Source organism: Erpetoichthys calabaricus, chromosome 4 (genome assembly GCF_900747795.2).
Source record: "Erpetoichthys calabaricus chromosome 4, fErpCal1.3, whole genome shotgun sequence".
Classification (NCBI taxonomy): Eukaryota; Metazoa; Chordata; class Cladistia; order Polypteriformes; family Polypteridae; genus Erpetoichthys; species Erpetoichthys calabaricus.
In genome coordinates, this window is record NC_041397.2 from 310,263,599 (window position 1) to 310,291,224 (window position 27,626).

Sequence of the window (27,626 nt, forward strand, 5' to 3'; positions counted from 1 at the left end):
CAAAATGATGAAGAGAATGGTATTTTCAGATATCTCCAATGCTGCAAATTCCTGTTGAGGTCTCTCCAATTTACCGTCCATGCACTTTTAAGATGTCTGCAATTCGTTTTGAGATATCATGGAATCGCTTCTTGTAACATTTCCTTATCTTACAATAGGACCTCCTGTCTCATTTAAAATAACCTGAAATTCATTTGACAAGAAAGGTATTCTAAGATATCTCAAATGCATTTCAACGTATCTCAAATTCATGTTGAGTTATCTCAAATTAACTGGACATGCATTGTAAGATATAAGAAATTTGTTTTGAGATAACTAAAATGCAATTCAGGTGTGGGCGGCCTGGTGGTGCAGTGGTAGCGCTGCTGCCTCGCAGTAAGGAGACCCATCTGGGTTCGTATCCCGGGTCCTCCCTGCGTGGAGTTTGCATGTTCTCCCCGTGTCTGCTTGGGTTTTCCTCCCAGAGTCCAAAGACATGCAGGTGAGGTGCATTGGCGATCCTAAATTGTCCTGAGAGCGTGCTTGATGTGTGGGTGCGCGCCCTGTGGTGGGCTGGCACGCTGCCAAGGGTTTGTTTCCTGCCTTGTGCTCTGTGTTGGCTTGGATTGGCTCCAGCAGACCCCCGTTACCCTGTCGTTAGGATATAGTGGGTTGGATAATGGATGGATGAATGGCATTTCAGGTGTTTCAAAATGACTACCGTGTTATTTTAAGACATTTCAAAATGCACAGGATATCCTGAATTGCATTTAAAGATGTCATGAAATGCATTTGAGAAATCTTAAAATGCAGAGGTTACCATTTCAAGATACCTTGAAATCTTTATGAGATATCTTAAAATGCACTTAAGATATCCTGACACAGATTATAAAAGGAAGAGGACCACAGTCAGAAAGGATTGTTGGGGTCCCTTCAATAATAACGTCCGAAGCACGTAACAAGCACAGATGAGGTTTAGCTATGTGTCGGGTGCTGATCCTCTGCTTCCATCCCGCACGAATAATCTGAGTAAACTGAGACCAGTAGGGGGGCAACGTGCACAAAGTTAAAAATCACGTCGCTGTCCGGTTACGCACCTCTCCACATGAACATCCACAAAAACATCCCCACAGCATGATGCTGCCACCACCATGCTTCACTGTAGGGATGGTATTGGCCTGGTGATGAGCGGTGCCTGGTTTCCTCCAAACCTGACGCCTGGCATTCACACCAAAGAGTTCAATCTTTGTCTCATCAGACCAGAGAATTTTCTTTCTCATGGTCTGAGAGTCCTTCAGGTGCCTTTTGGCAAACTCCAGGCGGGCTGCCATGTGCCTTTTACTAAGGAGTGGCTTCCGTCTGGCCACTCTACCATACAGGCCTGATTGGTGGATTGCTGCAGAGATGGTTGTCCTTCTGGAAGGTTCTCCTCTCTCCACAGAGGACCTCTGGAGCTCAGGAAGGAAAATACGAAAATACAAAAGGAGCAGAGTGGGAACTGATGATTTTGGGGAGAGCTCACAGTGCTGGTTCAACTGCTTTGCTATGATGGCAGAGAATGAGAGGCGGAGCTCTGGTGGCCAGGAGTTGATTGGCCGATGACAGTCTGAGTGCCAAAGGAGGCTGAATCACCAGCTGAGGTGAGCATCCATAGTCACGACAGAAGGTGTCCAGAAGCACAATGAACTTCCCATCAATAGGGAGAATATGGAGTCATGCATGCAGGGATGCTGGATCGCCAGCTGAGGTGAGCATTTGAGGGCACAAGGGGAGGTGGCCAGGAGCCCAATGAGCTAGCTGGTTGCTAGAGCACTGAAGGGGGCAAGAGTGGGGATGCTGGATATCCAGCTGAGGGAATCATTCATGGCCCACAAGGGAAGGTGGTCGGGAGCCCAATGAGTTTTCAGTTGATAGAGACAAGTGCGGGGACAATGGATATCCAGCTGAGGCGCAGAGATGTCTGCGGCCATGAAGGAAGGTAGCAAGGAGCCCAACTAGCCTTCAGTTGTAGAGCACTGATGGAGGCAAGCATGGGAACACTGGATATCCAGCTGAGGGGAGCATTCATGGTTACAAGGGAAGGTAGCCAGGAGCTCAATGAGCTTTCTGTTGCTAGAGCACCAATGGAGACAAGCATGGAGACAATGGGATACCAGCTGAAGTGATCATTAATGGCTACAAAGGAAGGTGGCCAGGAGCCCAATTAGTTTTTGGTTGATAAAGGCAAGAGTGGGCATGCTGGATTGCCTGCTGAGGCTCAGATATGTCTGTGGCCATGACGGAAGGTAGCAAGGAGCCCAACGATCTTTCTGTTGTAGAGCACTGATGGAGGCAAGCATGGAGACACTGGATATCCCCAAAAACTTTTTTGGGTGATAGAGGCAAGTGCAGGAAAAATGGACAGCTAGTTGAGTTGCGCATCCATGGCCTCAATAGAGCATTGATGGAGGCAAGAGTGGGGATGCTGGATCACCAGCTGAGGCTCAAATGTGTCTGTGGCCAGAAGGGAAGGTAGCTAGGAGCCCAATAAGCTTTTGGTTGATACAGTGAATATGGAGGCAAGTGCGCAAATGCTGGACTACCAGCTGAGGCTCAGATGTGTCTGTGGCCATGACTGAAGGTAGCGAGGAGCCCAACGAGATTTCTTTTGCTAGAGCACTGATGGTGACCATGGACTACCATCTGCATTCATGGCCACAAAGGAAGGTGGCCAGGAAGCAATGTGTTTTTGGTTGATAGAGGTAAGTGTGGGTACGTTGGATTTCCAGCTGAGGCTCAGATATGTCTGTGGCCCTGATGGAAGGTAGCAAGGAGCCCAATAAGTTTTCGGTTGCTAGACCACCGATTGAGTCAAACATGGGGACACTGGATATCCAGCGGAGTGGAACATTCATGGCCACAAGGGAAGGTGGCCAGGAGCCCAACGAGTTTTTGGTTGATAGAGGCAAGTGTGGAGACAATGGATTGTCAGCTGTGGCTCAGATATGTCTGTGGCCATGACGGAAGTAGCCCAACTAGCCTTCAGTTGATAGAGGCAAGTCTGGGGTCACTGGATAACTAGTTGAAATGAGCATCCATGGCCTCAACAGAACATCAATGGGGGCAAGAGTGGGGATACTTGATCACCAACTGAGCCTCAGATGTGTCTGTGGCCATGAGGGAAGGTAGCCAGGAGCCCAAGATTTTGGTTGATACAGCATTGATTCAAGCTGATTCAAGCATCCGTGGCCACAACAGAAGGTAGCAAGGAGCCCAATAAGTTTTTAGGTTGATAGAGAGAATATGGAAGCGAGTGAGGGGATGCTGGATTGCCAGCTGAGGCTCAGATGTGTCTGTGGTCATGACGGAAGGTAGCAAGGAGCCCAAGGAGCTTTCTGTTGCTAGAGCACCGGTGGAGGGAAACACAAAGACAATGGATTACCAGCTGAGTTGAGCATCCATGGTCACAAAGGAAGGGGGCCAGGATGCCAAAGAGCTTTAAGTCAGTAGAGCATCTATGGAGGCAAATGTGGGGATGCTGGATCACCAGTTGAGGTGTGTCCATGACTATGACAGAAGGTAGCCAGGTCCCAAGTAAGCTTTTGGCCAACAGAGAGAATATGGAAGCAAGCACAAGGATGCTAGATCACCAGCTGAGGCAAGCATTTATCACCACAAGGGAAGACAGCCAGGAACCCAACAAGCTGTTGGTCAAAAGAGCGCCAGTGGAGGCAAGAGTGGGGATGCTGGATCACCAGCCAAGGCTCAGATGTGTCTGTGGCCGCGAGGGAAGGTAGCCAGGAACCCAATGACTTTTCGGTTGATAGAGCCAAGTGCAGGGACAATGGATAGCTAGATGAGCTGAGCATCCATGGGCTAAATGGAGCATCAATGGATGCAAGAGTGGGGATGATGGATTACCAGCTGAGGCTCAGATATGTCTGTGACAATGACGGAAGTTTTCAAGGAGCCCAATAAGTGTTTGGTTGCTAGAGCACCGATGGAGACAAGTATGAAGACAATGGATTACCAGCTGAGGTGAGCATTCATAGCCACGAAGGAAGGGGGCCAGGAGCCCAATGAGATATTGGTCTACAGAGCATTGATGGAGGCACACACTGAGACAATGTAGGGGAGCATTCATGGCTACAAAGGACAATGGCCAGGAGCCCAACATGCATTCACATACTAGCACTCTGATGGAGGCAAGTGCGGGAATGCTGGATTGTCAGCTGAAGCTCAGATGTGTCCATGGCCATAACAAAAGTTAGGAAGGAGCCCAACAAGCTTTCTGTTGCTAGAACACCAATGAAGCCAATGATCAAGACAATGCATTACCAGCTGAGGTGAGCATTCATGGCAACAGAGGAAGGGGTCCAGGAGCCCAATGAGATTTTGGTCTACAGAGAACTGATGGAGGCAAACGCGAGGATGCTGGATCAACAACTCTAGGCTCACATGTGTCCGAGGGAAGGTAGTTATGAGCCCTACAAGCTTTTGGTCGATAGAGCATCGATGGAGGCAACTGGATTGCCAGCTGATTCTAACATCCGTGGTCACAACAGAAGGTAGCATGGAGCCCAAAAGTTTTCGAATGTGGAGGAAAGTGCAGGAATGCTGGGTCGCTAGTTGAGTTGACCGTCTGAGGCCCAGATGGAAGGTAGCAAGGAGCCCAATGAGCTTTCAGGTTGCTAGAGCACCAATGGAGGCAAACACAGAGACAACAGAGGGGAGCATTCATGGCTACAAAGAGTGATGACCAAGAGCCCAACGAGCATTCGGGTACTAGAGCTCTGATGGCTCAGATGTGTCCATGGCCATGATGGGAGTTAAGAAGGAGCCCAACAAGCTTTTGGTCAATAGAGCACTGATGGAGGCAAACACAGGGATGCTGGATCGGTGGTCGAGTTGAGCATTCATGGCCATGAGGGAAGGGAGAAAGGAGCCCAATGAGTTTTTGGTTACTGGAGCACCGACAGAGGCAAGCATGTGGCACGCTGGATTTCCAGCTGAGGGGAGCATTCAGGGCCACAAGGGAAGGGGTCCAGGAACCCAATGAGATTTTGGTCAACAGAACATAAATGGAAACAAACACAGGGATGCTGGATTGCTAGTTGAGTTGAGCATCCATGGCCATGAAGGAAGGTAGCAAGGAGCCCAACAAGCTTCAGTTGCTAGGGCACCAATGGAGGCAAACACGGAGACATTGGAGGGGAGCATTCATGGCTACAAAGGACGACGGCCAGGAACCCAACATGTATTCGGTTACTAGCGCTTTGATGGAGGCAAGTGCGGGGATTCTGGATTGTCAACTGAGGCTCAGATGTGTAACACAAGTTAAAAAGGAGCCCAAGAACCTTTTGGTCAATAGAGCGTTGATGGAGACTAACACAGGGATGCCAGATCGGTGGTTGAGCTGAGCATTCATGAACATGAAGGAAGGAAGCAAGGAGCCCAATGAGTTTTTGGTTTCCTGGAGCACCGACAGAGGCAAGCATGGGGGGCACTGGATTTCCAGCTGAGGGGAGCATTCAGGGCCACAAGGGAAGATGGCCAGGAGCCCAACGAGCTTTTGGTCACTAGAGCACTGATGGATGCCAGCATAATGGCACTAGATGGTGATGACTGTCAATTGGTCTCAGATAGGACGGAGCGTTGGTGGCTCACAGAAAGAAAAGATCTCTGACCGTCGGGTGATTTTCTATTTATTTATTTTTTTATGAATGGACATTTCTTTTTTAATTGGATCATTTATTGATTTGTTTATAGGATGAACTGCATTGCACCGCTTGTACTCTGAGAATAAAAGCACAATACACTTTGGCCCCGTGGATGCCGTATGAGCTGGACCGTTCCTCACCTGAACGGGAGGCTCCGAGAAGGCAGATAGGCAGGAAGAATTGGCCAGAACAGAGGGTCGGACATCTCCTTGAAGAACGAAGATATCGCTGAGGGCCTTTTAAATCTCCCAGCACGCTGGATGGCAGCAGTTCTGGATAGCAGTCCCCAAGGGGCATGCTGGGAGATGTAGTCCAGCGGAGCAGCTCTGCTTGGGGTGCCGCAAGATGCAGGCACTGTTATAATGGACGTCCGTGTGACCCTGGAAGTGCTTGAATCGGAAAATTGCCCCAACATCATCCGGTACTCCCGGGTCCGTAATAAAAAGGGACCGCACTCCCTTGGCCAGGCGAGTCGGAGCTGGGAGGACGTGGGGCAACACTCAACTGGAGGAGAGAGGAAGAGGAGAGAGGAAGAGGAGTGTTTGTGGTTCTGCTTGTGCTCGTGTCACATGTTGGAGGTAATTATAATAAAATCTTTGAACCCGGGACTGTGCAGGCGTGTTCGTGTTGGAGTTTGACGCCCCTGGTTTTATCACAGCCCCTATTTCTTGCTGTGTTCGGTGTCCTCATTGCCTGGACTCATCCTCAGTTATGACAAACTCGGGTTCAAGGAGTGTGACAGAGTCTTCTAACCCGGACTGTCACCGGACCCCCACCTATCCATAACTCTTTACTACTGTATTTCAGCCAAAAAGTTAGGGGTCCAGTTCTCAGGACCCCTTGAATGAAATGTGATTTTGCGGAGGCTTCTATTCCTCCCAAGGGGCTAATTACATTAGGAAAGGAGATAACAGCAATATTGCTTACCCCAAAGAGGTCCCCCCCGTGGACTGTTTTCTTTATTGAGACAAGCAAAAGAAAAAAAATAAGCAAATAAAAATGACTTTTAAAAATAACCATTAACAAAAAAATGCACCAGGGACCTAATTGGGCTGATTGGAACTCCTCATTCATCCAAACCTTCATTAAAGGGGTCTCTGTGTTCACATCCCAGTGGGTTAAGATAACTGGATGCTGACTGTTCAGTACTCGCCAAGTGCTGCTCAGTCTTTTCCCAATTTCAGGTTCTAATAAGATGCTCTTATCGTTTATGTCAAATATGTTTGCAGAATCCATCTGGACTTGTTTTCATTTTGTCTTTTTTTTTTTTATGGAGCTCCCTCATATACCATCCATCCCCTTTAAACAGCATTGTCATGCGTGCGTGTTGCTGGTCATAAAATTAGAATATCATGACAAAGTTGATTTATTTCAGTAATTCCATTCAAAAAGTGAAACTTGTATATTAGATTCATTCATTACACACAGACTGATGTATTTCAAATGTTTATTTCTTTTAATGTTGATGATTATAACTGACAACTAATGAAAGTCCCAAATTCAGTATCTCGGAAAATTAGAATATCAATTAAGACCAATGCAAATAAAGGATTTTTAGAAATGTTGGCCAACTGAAAGGTATGAACATGAAAAGTATGAGCATGTACAGCACTCTATGTAGTTGGGGCTCCTTTGGCCTGGATTACTGCAGCAATGTGGCGTGGCATGGAGTCGATCAGTCTGTGGCACTGCTCAGGTGTTATGAGAGCCCATGTTGCTCTGATAGTGGCCTTCAGCTCTTCTGAATTGTTGGGTCTGGCGTATTGCATCTTCCTCTTCACAATACCCCATAGATTTTCTATGGGGTTAAGGTCAGGCGAGTTTGCTGGCCAATCAAGAACATGGTCCTTAAACCAGGTACTGGTAGCTTTGGCACTGTGTGCAGGTGCCAGGTCCTGTTGGAAAATGAAATCTGCACCTCCATAAAGTTCGTCAGCAGCAGGAAGCATGAAGTGCTCTAAAACTTCCTGGTAGACGGCTGCGTTGACCTTGGACCTCAGAAAACACAATGGACCAACACCAGCAGATGACATGGCACCCCAAACCATCACTGACTGTGGAAACTTTACACTGGACCTCATGCAACGTGGATTCTGTGCCTCTCCTCTCTTCCTCCAGACTCTGGGACCTTGATTTCCAAAGGAAATGCAAAATTGACTTTCATCAGAGAACATAACTTTGGACCACTCAGCAGCAGTCCAAAGGCGAGATGCTTCTGACGCTGCCTCTGGTTCAAGAGTGACTTGACACAAGGAATGCGACAGCTGAAACCCATGTCTTGCCTACGTCTGTGTGTGGTGGTTCTTGAAGCACTGACTCCAGCTGCAGTCCACTCTTTGTGAATCTCCCCCACATTTTTCAATGGGTTTTGTTTCACAATCCTCTCCAGGGTGCGGTTATCCCTATTGCTTGTCCACTTTTTTCTACCACATCTTGTCCTTCCCTTCGCCTCTCTATTAATGTGCTTGGACACAGAGCTCTGTGAACAGCCAGCCTCTTTAGCAATGACCTTTTCTGTCTTGCCCTCCTTGTGCAAGGTGTCAATGGTCGTCTTTTGGACAACTGTCAAGTCAGCAGTCTTCCCCATGATTGTGTAGCCTACAGAACTCAACTGAGAGACCATTTAAAGGCTTTTGAGTTAATTAGCTGATTAGAGTGTGGCACCAGGTGTCTTCAATATTGAACCTTTTCACAATATTCGAATTTTCCGAGATACTGAATTTGGGACTTTCATTAGTTGTCAGTTATAATCATCAACATTAAAAGAAATAAACATTTGAAATACATCAGTCTGTGTGTAATGAATGAATCTCATATACAAGTTTCACTTTTTGAATGGAATTACTGAAATAAATCAACTTTGTCATGATATTCTAATTTTATGACCCGCACCTGTACTGTATGTGATGCCACCCTGTGAGCACACACTCGCTAACACACTTGGCTCCTTTTTTCCCCTCCCAGTCTCCAGAAACGCCCCTTGAGGTCAACAGAGCCCAGGAAGCCCCGCCCCTTCCATTCCAGCTGGCCCCTAAGAGCCACAAGGAAGGTCACACGGATCGCCCCACAGCAACATGAGAATCATTTTTTGTGCCAACCTGCGCTCCTTTCTGTTATACGCGGACACGCACATATCATGGCTGCCACGCGTTCTCAGCGTTCATTTGACACGTCCTCTGAGCAGGTCCTCAGAAATGAACCCAAAGCGTGCGCGAGTTGCAGTTGCAAAAAGTCAGGGGTTTGCGCACTGTGCTAAAAGTCGGAAGGTGACGTCAGAGTCTCTGCTTACATGTGACAGAAAGCTGCTTTGAGGATCGGTGTGCACGATGCTTCAATGTGGTGACGCAAAATGGCGACATACAAATGCGTTCATGGTGCTTTTATATTCAAGCGTCACATATTCCCGAACCATAATGACGCCATACATTTTAAAAGTCTCACATGCCGTCTTCTGTGCCGTCTTTCTTTTTTTTTTGGCAACTTCGCAACAGCATCAGGATGTACGGCGGTGTATTTGAGCCACAGAGAAAAAAAAATTAACGACACGTTGAAAAGGCGTATCTTGTGATTAAAGTGGAAATTTCGGCTTTAATCTCAAAATGTCCACTTTAACCTCTGTGGCAGATGGCTGGGGCACCCAAAGTGTGGAAAGACCGGGGGACAGTTTCTTCCCCCGGCTGATAGAGGGTAGCCCCCTTGGTTTCCAGTGGGGTATGGGGGCTCATGGACCTTTCCAGGGCCTTATTTGGTCACACTTCCGCCACTCAAGGATTTCATCCCGATACCTAATGTCAGTCACGGTGCCGTTGTCTAGCCTATAGAGGTCTGTGCGTCCCTCCATGGATATGCCTCCCCAGATATACCATGCTGAACAATGTTACAGGCAGCATAACGTTCTCCACGGCTTCTCCAGACCCTTTCACGTCTGTCACGTGTGCTCAGGGTGATCCTGCTCTCATCTGTGAAAAACACAGGGCACCTGCCAGTGGTGGACCTGCCAATTCTGGTATTCTATGGCAAATGCCAATCGAGTTCCACGGTCCCCACTAGAGGATATCGGGCCCTCAGGCCACCCTCATGAAGTTTGTTTCTATTTGTTTGCTCAGAGACATTCATACCAATGGCCTGCCTGCATTCTGGTCATCATTTTGTAGGCTCTGGCAGTGCTCATCCTGTTCCTCCTTGACCAAAGGAGCAGACAGCAATGGGTCCTGCTGATGGGTTAAGGACCTTCTACGAGGGGCCCTGTCCAGCTCTCCTAGAGTAACAGTCTGTCTCCTGGAATCTCCTTCATGCCCTTTGAGACTGTGCTGGGAGACGCCATGTATTGATGTGCCATCCTGGAGCAGTTGGACTACTTGTGCCAGCTCTGTAGAGTCCAGGTATGGCCTCATGCTACCAGTAGTGACACTGACCGTAGCCAAATGCAAAACAAGTGACAAAAAAGATGAGGAGGGCAAAATGTCAGTGGCCTCACTCCAGCTGTTAAACCATTCATTGCTTGTTTTGGGGGTCGTCTCTCGCATTGTTGCCCCTCTAGTGCACCAAAGCAGCTGAAACTGATGAACAAGCCCCTCTGCTACTTAACTGACCAGGTCAATAGCCCACCAGTGTCATTGACATGATGCTGTACTCTCATTCAAAAGTGGTCCTTTCATTTTTTTTGAGCAGTACATGTGTATGTATTATGACAGTTTAGGCACTGTCGACCCCTTGAACCCTCAGACCAGACGTCAGACACCAGGTAAAAGTCCAAAGATGAATATGTATTATTATAAATAAGTGCACAAAGCACCACTACTACACACCACTCCAATAAACAATAATCACTACAATAATAAACAATCCTCCACTCCCAGACACTTAGCCACCCTGCCTCCCAACTCAGCTCAGCGTCTGGGATTTCCCATCGTCCTTTTATAGTCCTTGACCCGGAAGTGTTTCGCCTTCTCGGTCCACGTGACATGGGACACTTCCGGGTCAGATAAAAATCCTTTTTCTTCACCCCAGAAGCACATCACGTCAAATAACAATCCCTGGGCCTCCCTGCAGCGACTCCTGGCGGCCCCTGTGGTATCCAGCAGGGCTGCGCATCAAAAGTCCACTGTCCATAATTCCTTGCTGGCATTCGGGGTACCTCCATGCAGCATGGAGGGCTCCATCTGGCGGCCTGGGGGTATAAGCCGGGATAAATAGCCGGCCATATCTCACAGTATATATACGTGTTTAGGAGACGACTAAAGGGCTTGAGTACATGTAATTCCACGCCGGACCAGGGGGTGGCGAAGTGCACTAATTCTCTTTCTCGATCTCTTACAGACCATTCTAGGGAAATCCCGCCCGGCTCTGAGGCGGGAGTTTACACTTGTCACGGACCATGTACCTTTACAGTGGATGGCCCTGCATAAGGAGTTCAACCCTCGAGTCACTAGGTGGTTCCTTGATCTGCAACCTTATAAGTTCTCGCTCGTTTCATTGGAAGGGTTCTCTCGGTTCAGAACACCCGACTTGACGGGTCTGGGCTGAGGTGGCGGCCCTGTCACACACACGTGTTTAGGAGGCGACTAAAGGGCTTGAGTACATGTAATTCCACGCCAGACGAGGGAGTGGCGAAGTGCACTAATTCTCTTTCTCGATCTCTTACAGACCATTCTAGGGAAATCCCGCACCGGCTCTGAGGCAGTCAACGATATCACTTCCGGTTCCAGTCCTGATGACAGCCTTTAAAGCTGCCATCTTGTGTTTACTAAGTCAGTTCTGTTTTGGACTCTATTGTGTGAACTTGTCTATGCTTTTTTGCAGTTTTGCAGTCGGGAAAAATTATACGGGTGGCTGCCCCAAACCTTCGCAATGTCTGATGGTCATTCTTCTTACAGTGGCGTAGTCGGCAGGATGATAAAAGCCCAGAAGAGAACAGGACTGGACCTGAATCATGACCAGGTGGGAGAGTACCGGGGCCGAGCTTTCAGGTAGGGGGGTTTTGGCTCAGATTTCGGAATGAACCGGTGCCAGTCTCCGCTCCCTTTGTCTGATTCTGGGCCACATAGATTAAACAGGGAGAGTGTCGATGGGATACACCGTTGTGGGCTGGTCTCTATGGGGGAAGCAACGGGGACTTATTATGCTCGGAGGAGAGAACTGTCCTCCCTGCAGGGACCAAGGCCTCAGAGCAAAATGTGGATTCCCCAGACTAGCAGGTGAAGAGATTACAGGAATGGAGACTAGACCCTGAGCGGTCTACCCAAGAGCAGCTTGATGCTCTATGGGAAATGGTGGCGGCTTGGTTAAAGCCCACTGAGTGCACCACCTTCTAAATTGTAAAAAAGGTAGCCTGTTTTATATTAATAAATAATCTGCCAGAACATTTCACCCAGCCGGTCTGGGGAGACATTTCCAATGTGAACAGGCTCATCAAGCTCATTGAAACATCTAGGACAGCCTCGCAATTAGGGAGAGCAGAACGGTCCTTTAGCGGACACCATGGAGATTACGTCCCTCCTAATCTTCCCTCTTGGCATAAATCGGAGTTTGCACCGGAGACCCGATTTTGCGGGTGCGGCCCTCCCTTGGGAGCGAGGCGGAATGTAAATGGAGAGAGGAGGCTGGGTTGTGTCCGCTTTCAAACCCCTTGTCAATGGCTCATACGGGAGAGGTAGTTGTAAACGGATTTTAAGTGGAAGCTCTCTTTGATTACGGCAGCAACATTTCCATTGTTGATCGCCGGTACCTACTACCACGACAGTGGCTAAAAATAAAGACCACTATTACCTGTGTGCACGGGGATATCCGATTCTATAAATCCGCCCGATGTTTCATCAGCCGGGGAGGATCAGTTAAAAGAATCACTGTAGCGGTCTTCCCAAAGCCACCTTTCGCTGTGATTCTCGGGCGGGACTGGTCTGATAAAAAGCAGTGAAGTACTGACTCCTCCTAAATTGAATTTGGGCCTAGTAACAGACGGGAATCCTCCGTCACAGGTTGTCTCCACACCATGTACTCAGCCGGCAGAGAGAGATATGGGAGGCCAAGAGGAGGATGGGGATGTTCCCAGGCCGTTGCAGACCATTGCGTCATGTGTCCGCGTCTCGGCGGAGCGGGATGACTCCCCGCCCCTTGAGGTCTGACTGGACCCTCTCTCAGATTTAAGCTTTCAATTTAGACAAACACCGGCCTCGTTTAAAAGGGAACAATGGAGTGATGATTCCCTTAAGTTTGCAAAGAATGCAGTGGTTCTCGTCAACGGCCAAAGCACCCATCAGCCCATGCCACAGGGGCCCCACTTTGTTATTGAAAATGAATTTATTATATCGGGTCAGTGAGCACGAGGGGGGAGATGCGGAAGCTGTTGCTAATCCCACAAACTTTCCGGCTTATGTGAGGTATCAAGCTCCGATTTTATTGGCCGGGAATTAACGAGGAGGTTCGCGGCTTCTGTATCTCTTGCCCTGAGTGTCAGCTGCAGCAAATTCCTAGGAAGGACCGTGCTCCTCTGGTTCCCCTTCCTTTGATAGATGTCCCATTCGAAAGAATAGGGGTCGATATAGTGGGACCCATGGAACCCTCGGCCCGAGGACATAAGTATATATTAGTCCTCGTGGATTATGCAACCTGGTATCTAGAAGCTGTTCCGTTGTGCTCAGCTAATTCGAAAGCCATCACACGGGAACTAGTAGGGGTCTTTGCACGAGTGGACATTCCTAAAGAAGTCCTTATGGACCAAGGGACGCGGTTTACCTTGGAGACGTTCAGGGAAACGGCTGAGTTACTTAAAATAAAGCACTTAAAGACCGCGGTGTATCATCCTCAACCTAGTGGAGAGGTTTAATCAGACTCTCAAACAGATGCTTCGCAAGGTGGTCAGCGGGGACGGAAGGAATTGGGATCAACTCCTCCCCCTCGTACTCTTTACCTACAGGGAAATCCCTCAAGCTTCGACGGGGTTCTCACCCTTTGAATTATTATATGGACGACAACCCCGGGGCATATTGGACATTTTAAAAGAAGGTTGGGAAGGAGAGGCTCTTCCCTCGACTAATATTTTGGAGTATATCGCGCAGTTACCTGATAGATTTGAGAAAATTTGACCCATATTAAAAAGTCACATGGAGGAGGCGCAAGCAGCACAGGCCCGCTATTATGACCATGGCAGGTCGCTTCGGGAATTCCAAACGGGGGATTGGGTCATGGTGTTGGTTCCCACCTTCCACTCTAAACTACTTGCCCATTGGCAAGGACCATGTGAAGTTAAGGAGAGGAAAGGGCTCGTCGACTATTTGGTGAAACAGCCCAATCGTCGACCCAGCGAGCGGATATATCACGTGAATCTGCTGAAACCGTGGAAGGAAAGGGCCCTTGATCCCACCTTTGGCCAGCCCCACTCATTCTTTGCACAGACCAACACACTTAACTTCAGCTCTAATTTGAATACCCGACAGAGGCGAGAACTCAAAGCAGTTATCTCATCCGTCCCAGAGGTGGTAGACGAAAAACCCTGAAGGACCTCTCTGATTGTGATATTGTGACTGAACCCGGGGATATAGTATGAGAGCACCCCTGTCATCAACCCAAGGCAAAGAAGACTGAAGTGAAACTGAAAATCAAGCACATGCTGGACCTAGGAGTCATGAGGAAAGTCATAGTCCCTGGTCCAGTCCAATAGTCCTGGTTTCTAAGCCCGACGGGAGTTGGAGGTTTTACAATGATTTCCGTCGGCTTAATCAGGTCTCACAGTTTGATGCTTATCCTATGCCTCGAGTGGACGACCTCCTTGAGAAGCTTGGACAGGCAGAATATCTGACCACAATTGGCATGACCAAGGGATACTGGCAGGTTCCTTTAACGGAATCCGCAACGGTTAAGATCGCATTTAGCACCCCTAGTGGGCACTGGCAGTATTGTGTTCTTCCATTCGGGTTTCATGGGGCTCCTACGACTTTCCAGCGTCTGGTGGACAAAGTGCTCCGCCCCCATAACACGTATAGTGCTGCCTACCTGGATGATGTTGTCATCTATTCCAGCACCTGGAAGGAACACCTACAGCACGTCCGACGCTGGGTGAAGCAGGTCTTTGGGTCAATCCAAAAAAAATGTTTTTTTGGGTTGATAGAAGCCAAATATTTGGGCTACCTGGTGGATCGTGGTACTACTGTGGTAGTGCTTTAAAATAGATGTCATTTTGAAATGGCCCCTTCCGCGAACCAAGCGGCAGGTCCAAACATTTCTCGGTTTACCTGGGTACTACCGTCGGTTTGTACCACGCTTTTCCAAAAGAGCTGTGCCCTTGAGGGATTTAACAAAGAAGAGGGCTCCCAACATTGTGGTATGGACCGATACAACAGAAGCTGCATTCAGTGACTTAAAAAGGGCCTTGATGTTGGCACCTGTTTTGAAAGCATCTGACTTTTCGCTTCCTTTTATCCTCCAGATGGACGCTCCGGACACAGGCCTAGGAGCAGTGCTGAGCCAAAGCGTCGATGGTGCTGAACAACCTGTCATGTTCCTGAGCCTGAAACTGCTGGATCGGGAGACCAGGTATGCGGGCGATTACACAATTGAGGTGCTACCTCTTGGGTCGGGAGTTTACACTTGTCACGGACCATGCACCTTTACAGTGGATGGCCCTGCATAAGGAGTCCAACCCTCAAGTCACTAGGTGGTTCCTTGATCTGCAATCTTATAAGTTCTCGCTCGTTCATCGGAAGGGTTCTCTCCACACCAACACCTATGCTCTCTCTTGCATTCACGACCTCTCGGTGCAGGACGCCCAACTCGACGGGTCTGGGCTGAGGTGGCGGCCCTGTCACACACGCGTGTTTAGGAGGCGACTAAAGGGCTTGAGTACATGTAATTCCATGCCGGGCCAGGGGGTGACGAAGTGCACTAATTCTCCCTCTCGATCTCTGATGACATCACTTCCCCTACTGGCCTTTAAAGCTGCTATCTTGTGTATACTAAGTCAGTTCTGTTTTGGACTCTATTGTGTGAAAATGTCTATGCTTTTGCAGCTGGGAAAAATTATACAGGTGGCTGCCCCAAACCTTCGCAAATTCTTCTTACTATATATATATATATATATATATATATATATATATATATATATATATATGAAGCGTGAGATCGACAGGCGGATCGGTGCAGCATCCGCAGTAATGCGGGCGCTGCATCGGTCTGTCGTGGTGAAAAAGGAGCTGAGCCGCAAGGCGAAGCTCTCAATTTACCAGTCGATCTATGTTCCTACCCTCACCTATGGTCATGAGCTATGGGTAGTGACCGAAAGAACGAGATCACGAATACAAGCGGCTGAAATGAGTTTCCTCCGCAGGAAGTCTGGGCTTTCCCTTAAAGATAGGGTGAGAAGCTCAGTCATCCGGGAGGGGCTCAGAGTAGAGCCGCTGCTCCTCCGCATCGAGAGGAGTCAGATGAGGTGGCTCGGGCATCTGATCAGGATGCCTCCTGGACGCCTCCCTGGTGAGGTGTTCTGGGCACGTCTAACCGGGAGGAGGCCCCGGGGAAGACCCAGGACACACTGGAGGGACTATGTCTCCCGGCTGGCCTGGGAACGCCTTGGGATTCTCCCGGAAAAGCTAGAAGAAGTGGCTGGGGAGAGGGAAGTCTGGGCATCTCTGCTCAAGCTGCTGCCCCCGCAACCCGACCTCGGATAAGCGGGAGACAATGGATGGATGGATGGATGGATATATATATATATATATATATATATATATATATATATACTCAGTAGACTCCATAAGAACTAGAGGGTAACTATTATCTGGTCCTGGTGATTTGATTGATTTCAGCCTATTTAATCTGAGCAACTCTTCTCTCTCTACAATTTCCAAATCCCTCAGTACCTCCTTAGTTGTCCCTGTTACCGCTCTGAGGTTATCCACTGCCTCACATATGAAGAAAAATGCAAGTGTACAGTGACCTAGTCAAAGATTGGACTTGAACCCAATCAAACATCTCCAGAGAGACCTGAAAATAGCTGTCCACCAATGACCTCCATCCAACATAACAGATGTTTTAAGAGGACCTCCAAAGAGAGAAAATTCCACTAATTCTAGAAGCCCCCAAAGAAGACTCTAGGTCATAATATAAGTCATAGGGGGCATAAAGTGAGTAAAGTGTCAGGACACTTGTGTCACTGTGATGCTTCATTTGTTTATTTTTAAAAATTTGCAAAACTTCCTAAAATCTTATTTTCACCTTAACATTCTGGGAGGCTGAGAGTTGTTTGATGAGGGAAAAAATGAATTGAGATGATTTTAGTGCAGCATAAGACAAGGTAACAAAAGTGAAGTGGTCTGAATACTGTCTTCTGAATCCAGTGAAGGTATGAAAATGAGTGGATGAATGGATGGATGGACGTTCACTTTTATAGGCTGGCATTTCACTTGGAATAAATATGGAGGACAATACGCACATATCACAAATTAATGTTGGCATAGATTGTGCTTACATGGTGTTTCATTCTTCATTGACTAGAACAATACGTGAGATGACACAGAATCACTATCGAGAACATGGATCATCACAGTAGAACAGAAGAGGATCCTTGTAAAAAAGTTCCATACAGAAGCTCCCCAAAGGTCTCTCAGTGGACAAGGCGCTATATGCACTTTAGACGCCGACCGCTCTCTCTGTTAGCCTTCTCATTACCTAAGGGTGAATGAATCAATCAAAAATGACTTCTCGTTCTGTGTCTAAGAGAAGGTTACTTCACAATAGTTAATAAGTGGTGGTAAACATTTTCAAAAAGACTCTTGCATTTGACTCTATCGTTAATTAAATGATTACGGATGCACCGCATGTGACATCCAACGTGAGGAGACAATTTTTCGGACAGATTCAGCATTGACCGTGGAGGGGAAGCAAAAGCAGCAGCACATCGTCCAACACCCCAGTGTGCCTCTTCAGTCTGCTACTACATTCCTACACGTTGTCCTCTGTGGAGATCCTTAATGAAATTCCCACCTTTTTAGGAGGCAGAGGCAAAGAGGGTCCCATTGAGCCGCCCATTGTATTATCTGGTGTGATTTAGGAAGCCCTCACTGCCTTTCTCTTTTTCACAAGGCTCATGGACCACTCATTTATTCTTTTCATCGTTTCTGGCATTCCCTCCTGAAGCTGTAGGAGATGTTGGATCAGATACACAGCTGACTATTTTCTAAGGAATGTCGTTCTAATGCCTTTCTCTTCACTTGGTGGTTTTGATTATGTTCCAGCTGTCCATAAGTGCAAAAGAACATGTGTTGATGAGAACAGATCCTTCACGGACTCTCATTTTCTATTCACCTTTATGTTCTCAAGATCTCAAGCTGAGATCTGAAGCTCTCCAAGCGGATGGTTTCAACTACAGTTGTTCATTGGGACTAGTACAGTACATGAAATTTGTCCAGGGTTGACTTCTATCATTACCTTGATGTGCTCATTGAAGAACTGATTTTAGAGTCACAGCTTGGATCTACTCCCTACATCATTGGAAACACCTCTGCAAGTTCTCCATTGGGTTGGTCTCCATTTCTTTAGGTTGGAAAGATGTATCTGCTTCAATCTCTACTCCAAGATGAAGTCTGACTTCATTCTGAAAGTTCTTTGGTAGCACAGAGTGAGCTTGTTTTCTTTCATTCTCGTTCGATTTCCAGATGAAGCCGTTGCACGTCGTGGGGCCGAAAACTCGTGGGCTTCTGGATGGTCTCCTACAGACATCTCTCATACATCAAGAGGATGGCGGTGCTGTGACGATTTGTACTGAGAAGGAAAGAATAACAAAGAGTTAAAAACAAGTAGGCCTTCAACAAAATGTGAACACAAGTGAATAGTTTCTGAATGCACTGCATATTATTTGCAAATAAATAAATGTCTAAGTGCTTTGCTCATTTTAACACAGATTCTTAATTGTTGTGATTACTATTTAGCTGCTGGATAATATAAGAACAGAAGAACTCTGAGAAACGAGTGGAGGCCATTCAGTCCATTTGGCTCTCGTTTGTTTAGCCAATAGCTAAGATCTCCCAACATCTCATCCAGAGCCTTCTTAAAGGATGTCCATGCGTCACTCACGAGTCCAAAAAAAAATTCACATTTTCAAATATTGACCATTCAGACATATTCAGTTTGATGAAACTATTTTAACTATTTAAATAACTGACAGCAGAAAAAGTCAAGAGATTAGAAACAAGCCAGATAGTTTGGCTTCTCAAACGAAGCCAGACGTGAAGACTTTACATGTGTCACACCCATGTGAATGGGGGGGGGGGGCAGCTAAAGGGCTTGAATAACTACAATTCCATGCCAGTCCAGGGGGTGGCAATGTGCACTGACTTTCTCTCTCGATCCTCCACAGACCATCCATGGGAAATCCCACAGGGTTCCGGTGCTCATGAAGACGTCACTTCCGGTTCTGGTGCCCACAATCATAGACATATATACAGTTAGGTCCATAAATATTTGGACAGAGACAACTTCTTTCTAATTTTGTTTCTGTACATTACCACAATGAATTTGAAATGAAACAACTCGGATGCAGTTGAAGTGCAGACTTTCAGCTTTAATTCAGTGGGGTGAACAAAACGATTGCATAAAAATGTGAGGCACCTAAAGCATTTCTGTAACACAATCCCTTCATTTCAGGGGCTCCAAAGTAATTGGACAAATTAAATAACTGGAAATCAAATGTTCATTTCTAATACTTGGTTGAAAACCCTTTGCTGGCAATGACAGCCTGGAGTCTTGAACTCCTGGACATCACCAGATGTTGGGTTTCCTCCTTTTTAATGCTCTGCCAGGCCTTTACTGCAGCGGCTTTCAGCTGCTGTTGTTTGTGGGCCTTTCTGTCTGAAGTTTAGTCTTCAACAAGTGAACTGCCTGCTCAGTTGGGTTAAGATCAGGTGACTGACTTGGCCATTCCAGAATTTTCCACTTCTTCGCTTTAATAAACTCCTGGGTTGCTTTGGCTGTATGTTTTGGGTCATTGTCCGTCTGTATCATGAATCAATTTGACTGCTGTATTTAGCTGTATTTGAGCGGACAGTATGTCTCTGAACACCTCAGAATTCATTCGGCTGCTTCTGTCCTGTGTCACATCATCAATAAACACTAGTGTCCCAGTGCCACTGGCAGCCATGCACGCCCAAGCCATCACACTGCCTCCACCCATCGTGTTTTACAGATGATGTGGTATGATTTGGATAATGAGCTGTTCCACGCCTTCTCCATACTTTTTTCTTGCCATCATTCTGGTAGAGGTTGATCTTGGTTTCATCTGTCCAAAGAATGTTTTTCCAGAACTGTGCTGGCTTTTTTAGATGTTCTTTAGCAAAGTCCAATCTCGTCTTTCTATTCTTGAGGCTTATGAGTGGCTTGCACCTTGCAGTGCACCCTCTGTATTTACTTTCATGCAGTCTTCTCTTTATGGTAGACTTGGATATCGATACGCCTACCCCCTGGAGAGTGTTGTTCACTTGGTTGGCTGTTGTGAAGGGGTTTCTCTTCTCCATGGAAATGATTCTGCGATCATCCACCACTGTTGTCTTCCGTGGACATCCAGGTCTTTTTGCATTGCTGAGTTCACCAGTGCTTGCTTTCTTTCTCAGGATGGACCAAACTGTAGATTTTGCCACTCGTAATATTGTAGCAATTTCTCAGATGGGTTTTTTCTGTTTTCACAGCTTAAGGATGGCTTCTTTCACCTGCATGGAGAGCTCCTTTGACCGCATGTTGTCTGTTCACAGCAAAATCTTCCACATGCAAGCACCACACCTCAAATCAACTCCAGGCCTTTTATCTGCTTCACTGATAAGGACATAACGACGGACTTGACCACACCTGCCCATGAACTAGCCTTTGAGTCGATTGTCCAATTACTTTTGAACCCCTGAAATGAAGGGATTGTGTTCAAAAAATGCTTTAGTTGCCTCACATTTTTATGCAATCGTTTTGTTCACCCCATTGAATTAAAGCTGAAAGTCTGCACTTCAACTGCATCGGAGTTGCTTCATTTAAAATTCATTGTGGTTATGTACAGAACCAAAATTAGGAAAAAGTTGTCTCTGTCCAAATATTTATGGACCTAACTGTAGACATTCACTCTGTTGCCCAGTCGACACGATACGTCAGCGCATCCACCATATTGCGAGTGGCAAAAGTGCCATTTAAACTAATACAGGTAGACATGGAAACCGGGTTTTCTGATGAAAAAACAATAACGTTTAAAACAGTATCATTTACATACAACAGATTTTGGTGAACCGTTTAAATGCAATTATTTATATCCATTTATACAATAATAATGGCAATTATTAAATAATAATAATAATAATAATTATTATGATTATTTGTAAGAGCCATTTTCCTAGTTCTGTAAAATTCATAAATATTTTACTAGATGACAATTCATAATCTATGGGAGGTTCCTATAACCCCCGTAAGTAGAATTGTATTGGTATATTCTTCCCATTTCTAACAGCTTGGAGTAAAAATTATTTTTCAGTTAGTTAGTGACAACCTTGCCATGAGTAAGGTGTGGAAGGCATACGGTTTTAAACCGTGCCTGGGCACGTGCCTATGTGCCAACCGGCCTACGGGCCATTTGACTGTGTGAAGTAAATATGTAAGAAAACAACACTTAACTTATGTGTTGTGCCATACGTTTAAAGCGTACAGAAGAAGGAGCTAAGAATCTTTAAGTATATAAGAAGTTAAGAATCTTTAAGTAAAGAAGAAGAAGAAGTAAAGAACTTTTAAGTACAAAAATAACTAAAGTTTCTCAAGAAAAGCTAAGTTTAGAGAAGATACATTTTCCTTTTTTTTTTTTTGCCTTTTATTCTATGTGTGTAACTATTTTCCTTTTATTCTTATGTGGATTATTTTCTTTTAACTTTCACTTAATATTTTTAAAACGAACTTTTGGACTGAGAGATTTCTTTCGACACGCGTTTTACCCATGCTTGATCTCGCCTTACGCTACGGCGGCTACATTATTACTAAATAATTCCTCCCATATAAGTAACATTTCTCGGACTGCCTTCTTCCATCTCCGAAACATCTCTAGACGTATTGGTTAATGCCCGAGTCACCTAACGTATAGATTACTGTAATGCTATTCTATCTGGCATCCCATAAAAAATTATCCATCGCTTACAACTTCTTCAAAATTCTGCTGCCAGGATAATAACCTGCTGTTCTAAATCCACTGAACATATCACATCGATTCTCTCTCAGCTTCACTGGCTCCCTGTTCACTACCGATTACAATACTAAATACCGCTCTTAACATTTAAAGCTCTCCACCACCTCACTGATCTCCTACAGACTTACACTCCTCTCGCTCACTCCAATCCTGTAATGTGAGAGTATTCAGTCTGGCAATATGGTGCAGCCTTAGTTTGTGGAAGACAGACACAACTAAAGACATGAGCATAAAATGATGGTTGTCAATTTCAAACTGTGTTTCCTCGATGTGCTCCTTCATCTGAACCAGTCTCAGCCTGAACAAACTGATTGATCAAAGATCCACTGACAGCTTGCCCTAATGTCGACTGTCAGATAACACGCTCAGCTACTTTGCCCACCTTGACTGGACCCTCAGAAGGAATCATCAAACTTCCTTTGTTTTTTAATGTGAGCGAGTGGTAGCTTTGATCATATGATGCCGTACAGCATCTGTTACCAAACTAGCATGGCGCACATCACAGAGCAGCTTTCTCAAAATCCCGTCTAAGGGTTACCTGACCTCCCACTGCTTCCTGAGGTGGATTTCTTTGGGAATCTTTCAAAGTTTGAGAAATGTTAACAGCTAACAACAATCTACATAGTTAGTGACTAAATACGTTTAGCCAAAACATCGCTTGGAGGCTCACTTGAGCACATAGATGCATAGCTTTGCTAGCTTAGCCTGGCGTAGCTAAAGTTAAGATTATAAAATGGGATTTTCTAATGGCCAAATATAACCAAAACAATTGTTCAGCCTTACCTATGAAATGTAATCCCCCGGGATCTGGTTTGGAGCATACAGCGGTTTGTGAGGCATCTTTATCCATTACTTCACTCCACAGCAGTGCCACTCGCAATATGGCGGAGACATTGACGTACGATGTTGCTGGTCATGCAAGAAATTCTATGTCTATGCCCACAATTACCTCATTTTTCTGGTCACGATGATGTCACTTCCGGTTCCGGGGGCTCGTGAATATGTCACTCCCAATTCCGGCACCCACAATGACTTCACTTCCGGTCTCGGCCTTTAAAGCCGCCATCTTTATGTATTTGAATCAGTTCTGTTTTGGACTTGAACCTGAACGGAGATTTACCCATTTTGCTGCCAGGGCATATTATACAGGGTGATCCAGATCTAATTATGCAATTTTCATTACGCTATAACTTATTAAGTTTATTACTTAGAGAATTCACAGCACCTGCCCTGCACATAGAGATTTCACTTAAAATTCTTTTTGTTGCTGATAGATGGCAGCACCTGCCCTGCATTCCAAAATGGTGGGGAGATGGTTATCAGTCGAACAGTGGCATAATTAGATCTGGACCACCCTGTATGGGTGGCGGCCCCAAACCTTTTTTGATGTCTCTTGTCAATTCTTGTGACACATGTTATTAAAGATTCAAATCATACATTAAATGTGTTACTAAGACGACATTCTTTTATTTTAACCTCCGTAGGGTTAACCCTGAGTGTCTCTCGGGCTCAGAAGTTTATATAAATACGGTTGAGCTCGGGTGTCACTCTCCCAAGGGTTATTTAAGTCTTAACGCTGTAAGAGTAAATTGTTACATGTCACCCCTGGGGTTAAGGCCAAGGAGGTTAAACTTCTCTTTTAATGCTGGCCGGGTTTCATCTGATACAATCAGAAGGAGTGGAGAAGGCAAGAGTGGGTTTGGGATTGAGTGAATGAGTCATGGTTAAAAGCACGCCGTTACAATTAAAACTAAAATACTAACTGAATTCATCCAGGCTTACAGGAAAGGGAGATGAGTTCTGTTTATTAACTCTGGAGGAGAGATGATTCCCTCTGTTACGAACACTCTGAAGATGAATCATTCTGACAATACAAATGCTGCTGACTTCATCCAGGGGAACATCAGCACAAATAAAACCTCTATTGTCATGATCCACTGGTGGACACAACAAGCTGGACCTGCTCTGTTCAATGTCAATACCTGCCATACAGATGGGCAGATCTGACCACCGTACTGCCACCTACAGCCCTGTGATTGACAGCAGCAGCTCTCTTATTCAAGACAGAAGTTTAATGTGGGACCAACTGGCATACCTGCTGGGACAGATCCTGTTCCCTTACCTGGCAAAGAGGCCATGGGACAGGAAGTTCAGCTGGGAGCAATGATATTCTCCCTGCCATGCCAGGACATGGCATCACTGCAACCATGGAAGAACACTCTTTGTTGGGCTTGAGTAGGTGGAACATTGAGACAGTTGGTGGAATGTTCCCTGTACACTAGGTGGCAGTATTCTGTCTGGCTAACCCTGAATATGGATGTCAGCAGGGCATCATGGGAGCTGCTATCCAAGGGGACCTGTCTTGCCAGGTTCTGTGGGGAGCGGCCAGGGGCAAGCTGTTGGATACTGATGGCACAAGGACTGTCAGGGTCCTGCCTGACCTGTTAGTATTTCCTGGTGGCAGTAGACTAAGCTCAGGAAGCACTGCCAAGTCTGGGGTTAAAGGAAATGGGTCCAGCTGCAGACCGCCACAACTCTGCAATTCAGTAGCTCCGTTGGATTGCAGGTTTCTGCCAAATAGTTTACTTGACTTGAGTCAGATAACCCCCCTCCGCAAAACCCAAATCTTAACCATAGTTCAAGCAGGCGTATCGTTGACGTATAATATAAAGACGCAACATCCTCAATTAAGTGGAGCTCTGGAGGTCAGCGGTTCGAGTCTATTGGTTATAAAAGAGCCCTCCACTTGGCCCAGGAAGTCGGAGTCGGAGCAGACATGTTAAGAAGAGGTGGGAAACACACAGGGAAGAGAAATGGAGGCCTGCTCTACTCCACAGTGTGAAGAGAAGCCTGTTGAGTGGCATTTCTTTAATAATAAACTATTACCGTATTTACACGTGTACCACACGCACATTTTTTCTCGAAAATTAGCATTAGAAAATCAGGTGTGCGTCATACACGAGGAAATTTTTTTCTGTAATGTTTACTTCTTCTGCATGGGCTCGCTCGCACGCACGCTCTCTCTCTCGCTCGTTCGCTCATGCGCTCTCTCTCTCTCTCGTGCTCGTTTGCTCGCACGCTCTCTCTCTCTCTCGTGCTCGTTCGTTCGCTCGCTCGCTCGCTCGCGCTCTCTCTCTCTCTCTCTCTCTCTCTCTCTCTCGCTCTCTCTCTCTCTCTCTCTCTCGTGCTCGTTCGCTCGTGCGCTCTCTCTCTCTCTCTCGTGCTCGTTCGCTCGCGTGCTCTTTCTTTCTCTCTCTCTCTCTCTCTCTCTCTCTCGTTCTCTTGTTCGCTCGCTCGTTCGCACATGCGCTCTCTCTCTCTCGCGCTTGTTCGCTCGCGCTCTCTCTCGCTCTCTCTTTTGCTTGCTCTTTCATCATGCAACAAAAACAGAAGTGCTTCCTATACAATCACAACGCGCGTCGTACACGGAGCAAATTTTTTTTCACGATTTTCTTTGTAAAAATTAGGGAGCGCGTCTTACACGAGGGCGTGTGGTACACAAGTAAATACGGTATTTGCACCCGGGACTTGACATTGTGCAATCTATGGGTTTGGAGTGCTGCTACACCCTCTACTGGCCACACTGCAGTTTGCACTATACGTATAACTGTATGTGACAAATAAAATCTGATTTGATAAATCCATTCATAACAGTGATGGTGTAAATATACAGGACATCAAATCAAAACGGACTTGCGGGAAGAACAGTGTAAACGTCTCCAATAATCTCTGTGTCCTTTTGCCACGAGAATGAAACACACGTACCTGCTTTGCACCTTGTTGTGGAAATTTCGCCATATGACATCGCTGTCGTTTCTTGCATCCTTCATTCTCAGCTTCTCTCGTATGTAACTCCAATCAGTCTGAAATTAGAATTTTCAAACCGTGATCACTAGTTTATCAAAGGGTTAAAACAACCAAATACAGAGTACAGTGTGCACAAAAAAAAAATTTAAATGAAGAAGCTGCCCTTCTTTCTCACTCCGTAGCCCTTTGCACGAATACAAGGGTGAGTCAATAATTAACCGCACTTTTGTGTCATTTTGTACATTTTTCTGTGTAGTTTTTACCGCGCACGTTGCAGAAGATAGTTGTATGTGGTCACGGTGGTAAAGCTTCGATCTTCATCACTCAGTTTCTCTTCTTATTTTTAAAGGAGTAAAACATGGCCACCGCGTTCTCTGTTTGCCACCAGAGAGCAGCAAGTAGTGATCTGCTTTTTATGGGCTGGAGGGGTACCGGGGGCCAAAAGCCATGGAAGGTTTTCTGCATAAAAATTCTCAAGTGTTACGCATGAAGGAGGAGTGGGATGCCTGTCCACTTCCACTACCGATAACAACACTGAGCAAGTCCGTACCGTGATTGTGGCTAACCGACAAGAATTTCACTCCTTGGTACAACCCTCGAGGTGTAAAGTGGAGGCAGGACCGCTGCGTTGTTCCCAGTTGATTCTGGGGTTTGTCAGGGGTGTGTTCTGCTCCTACTCTGCTCAATACTTGTATGGACTGGGTGTTGGGCAAGGTCGTGGGGTCCAGTGGTTAGGTTTTAGCTCGGGTTCATTCCCTGGCATATGTTTATATTCCTTTTTCTTATCTTATTCATACATTTTTAAGATTGGATTATTTATTATGAATATTTCTGTTAATATCATTATGCTCAGTTATTATTTAATTGAAATTTGAGTTTGAGTTATTTATTATGATTATTTATTTTAATATCATTACATACAGTTATTATTTAATCAATATTAAAGTTTGGATAATTTACTGTGATTATTTCTGTTAATATCATTATGTAGTTATTATTTAATTGATATTTAAGTTTGGATCATTTACTATGACTATTTCTGTTAATATCTTTATGTATTGTTGTTATTTAATCAATATTGGAGTTTGGATCATTTATTAGGATTATTTCTGTTAATATCATTATGTACAGTTATTATTTAATAGATATTTAAGTTTGGATCATTTACTACAATTATTTCTGTTAATATCATTACGTACAGTTATTATTTAATCAATATTAAAGTTTGGATAATTTACTATGATTATTTCTGTTAATATCATTATATACAGTTATTATTTAATCAATATTGTTGTTTGGATCATTTATTACAATGATTTCTGTTAATATCATTATGTATTTATTATTCAATTGATATTTAAGTTTGGATCATTTACTACGATTATTTCTGTTAATATCATTATGTACAGTTATTATTTAATCTATTTTAAAGTTTGGATCATTTATTATCATGATTTCTGTTAATATCATTTTGCAGTTATTATTTAATTGATATTTAAGTTTGAATCATTTACTACGATTATTTCTGTTAATATCGTTACATATAGTTATTTTTGAATTCATATTAAAGTTTGGATCATTTATTAGGATTATTTCCATTAATATCATTATGTACAGTTATTATTTAATCGATATTTGAATTTGAATAATTTATTAGGATTATTTCTGTTAATATCATTATGTCCACTTAGTAGTTAATTGATACTTTTAATGTATTATTGTTTTCTTGTATTTAAGAATATTTATGTACTGTTTAATTGTCTGTTTTTTTTTGTTTTTTGGGGTGGAACCACCCCTTGCATCACTGTTAGGCACCCGGCCCCATAAAAGGATGGTGTCATGATCACAGCTAAATAGCCTTTTTCTATAGTCGAAGCTTCCCGCATTTCTAGGGGCGTGGTCTCTGGGGTCATGACCTGGAATTCATCAGCAGATGGGATTAAAGGTCAGCG

The 27,626-nt window shown here is 45.4% G+C and overlaps 2 protein-coding genes across 4 annotated transcripts in view; one reads left to right on the plus strand and one right to left on the minus strand.

Moving 5' to 3' along the window:
- The window catches only part of dnajc28 (DnaJ (Hsp40) homolog, subfamily C, member 28), a 1,235,492-nt gene that overhangs the window by 722,220 nt on the left and 485,646 nt on the right, over positions 1–27,626 (plus strand). The gene's annotated exons all lie outside the window — the stretch shown is intronic.
- Positions 16,843–27,626, minus strand: part of LOC114642958 (ubiquitin carboxyl-terminal hydrolase 47-like) — a 75,690-nt gene continuing 64,906 nt past the window's right edge. For all 3 annotated transcript variants that reach the window (XM_051925895.1, XM_051925894.1, XM_051925896.1), the window contains 2 exons: positions 25,633–25,730; positions 16,843–18,428 (listed from right to left, as the gene is read on the minus strand). In XM_051925895.1, coding sequence (XP_051781855.1) covers positions 18,377–18,428; positions 25,633–25,730 — 150 coding nt within the window. In that variant the 3' untranslated portion in view covers positions 16,843–18,376. The remainder of the gene's footprint in view (positions 18,429–25,632; positions 25,731–27,626) is intronic.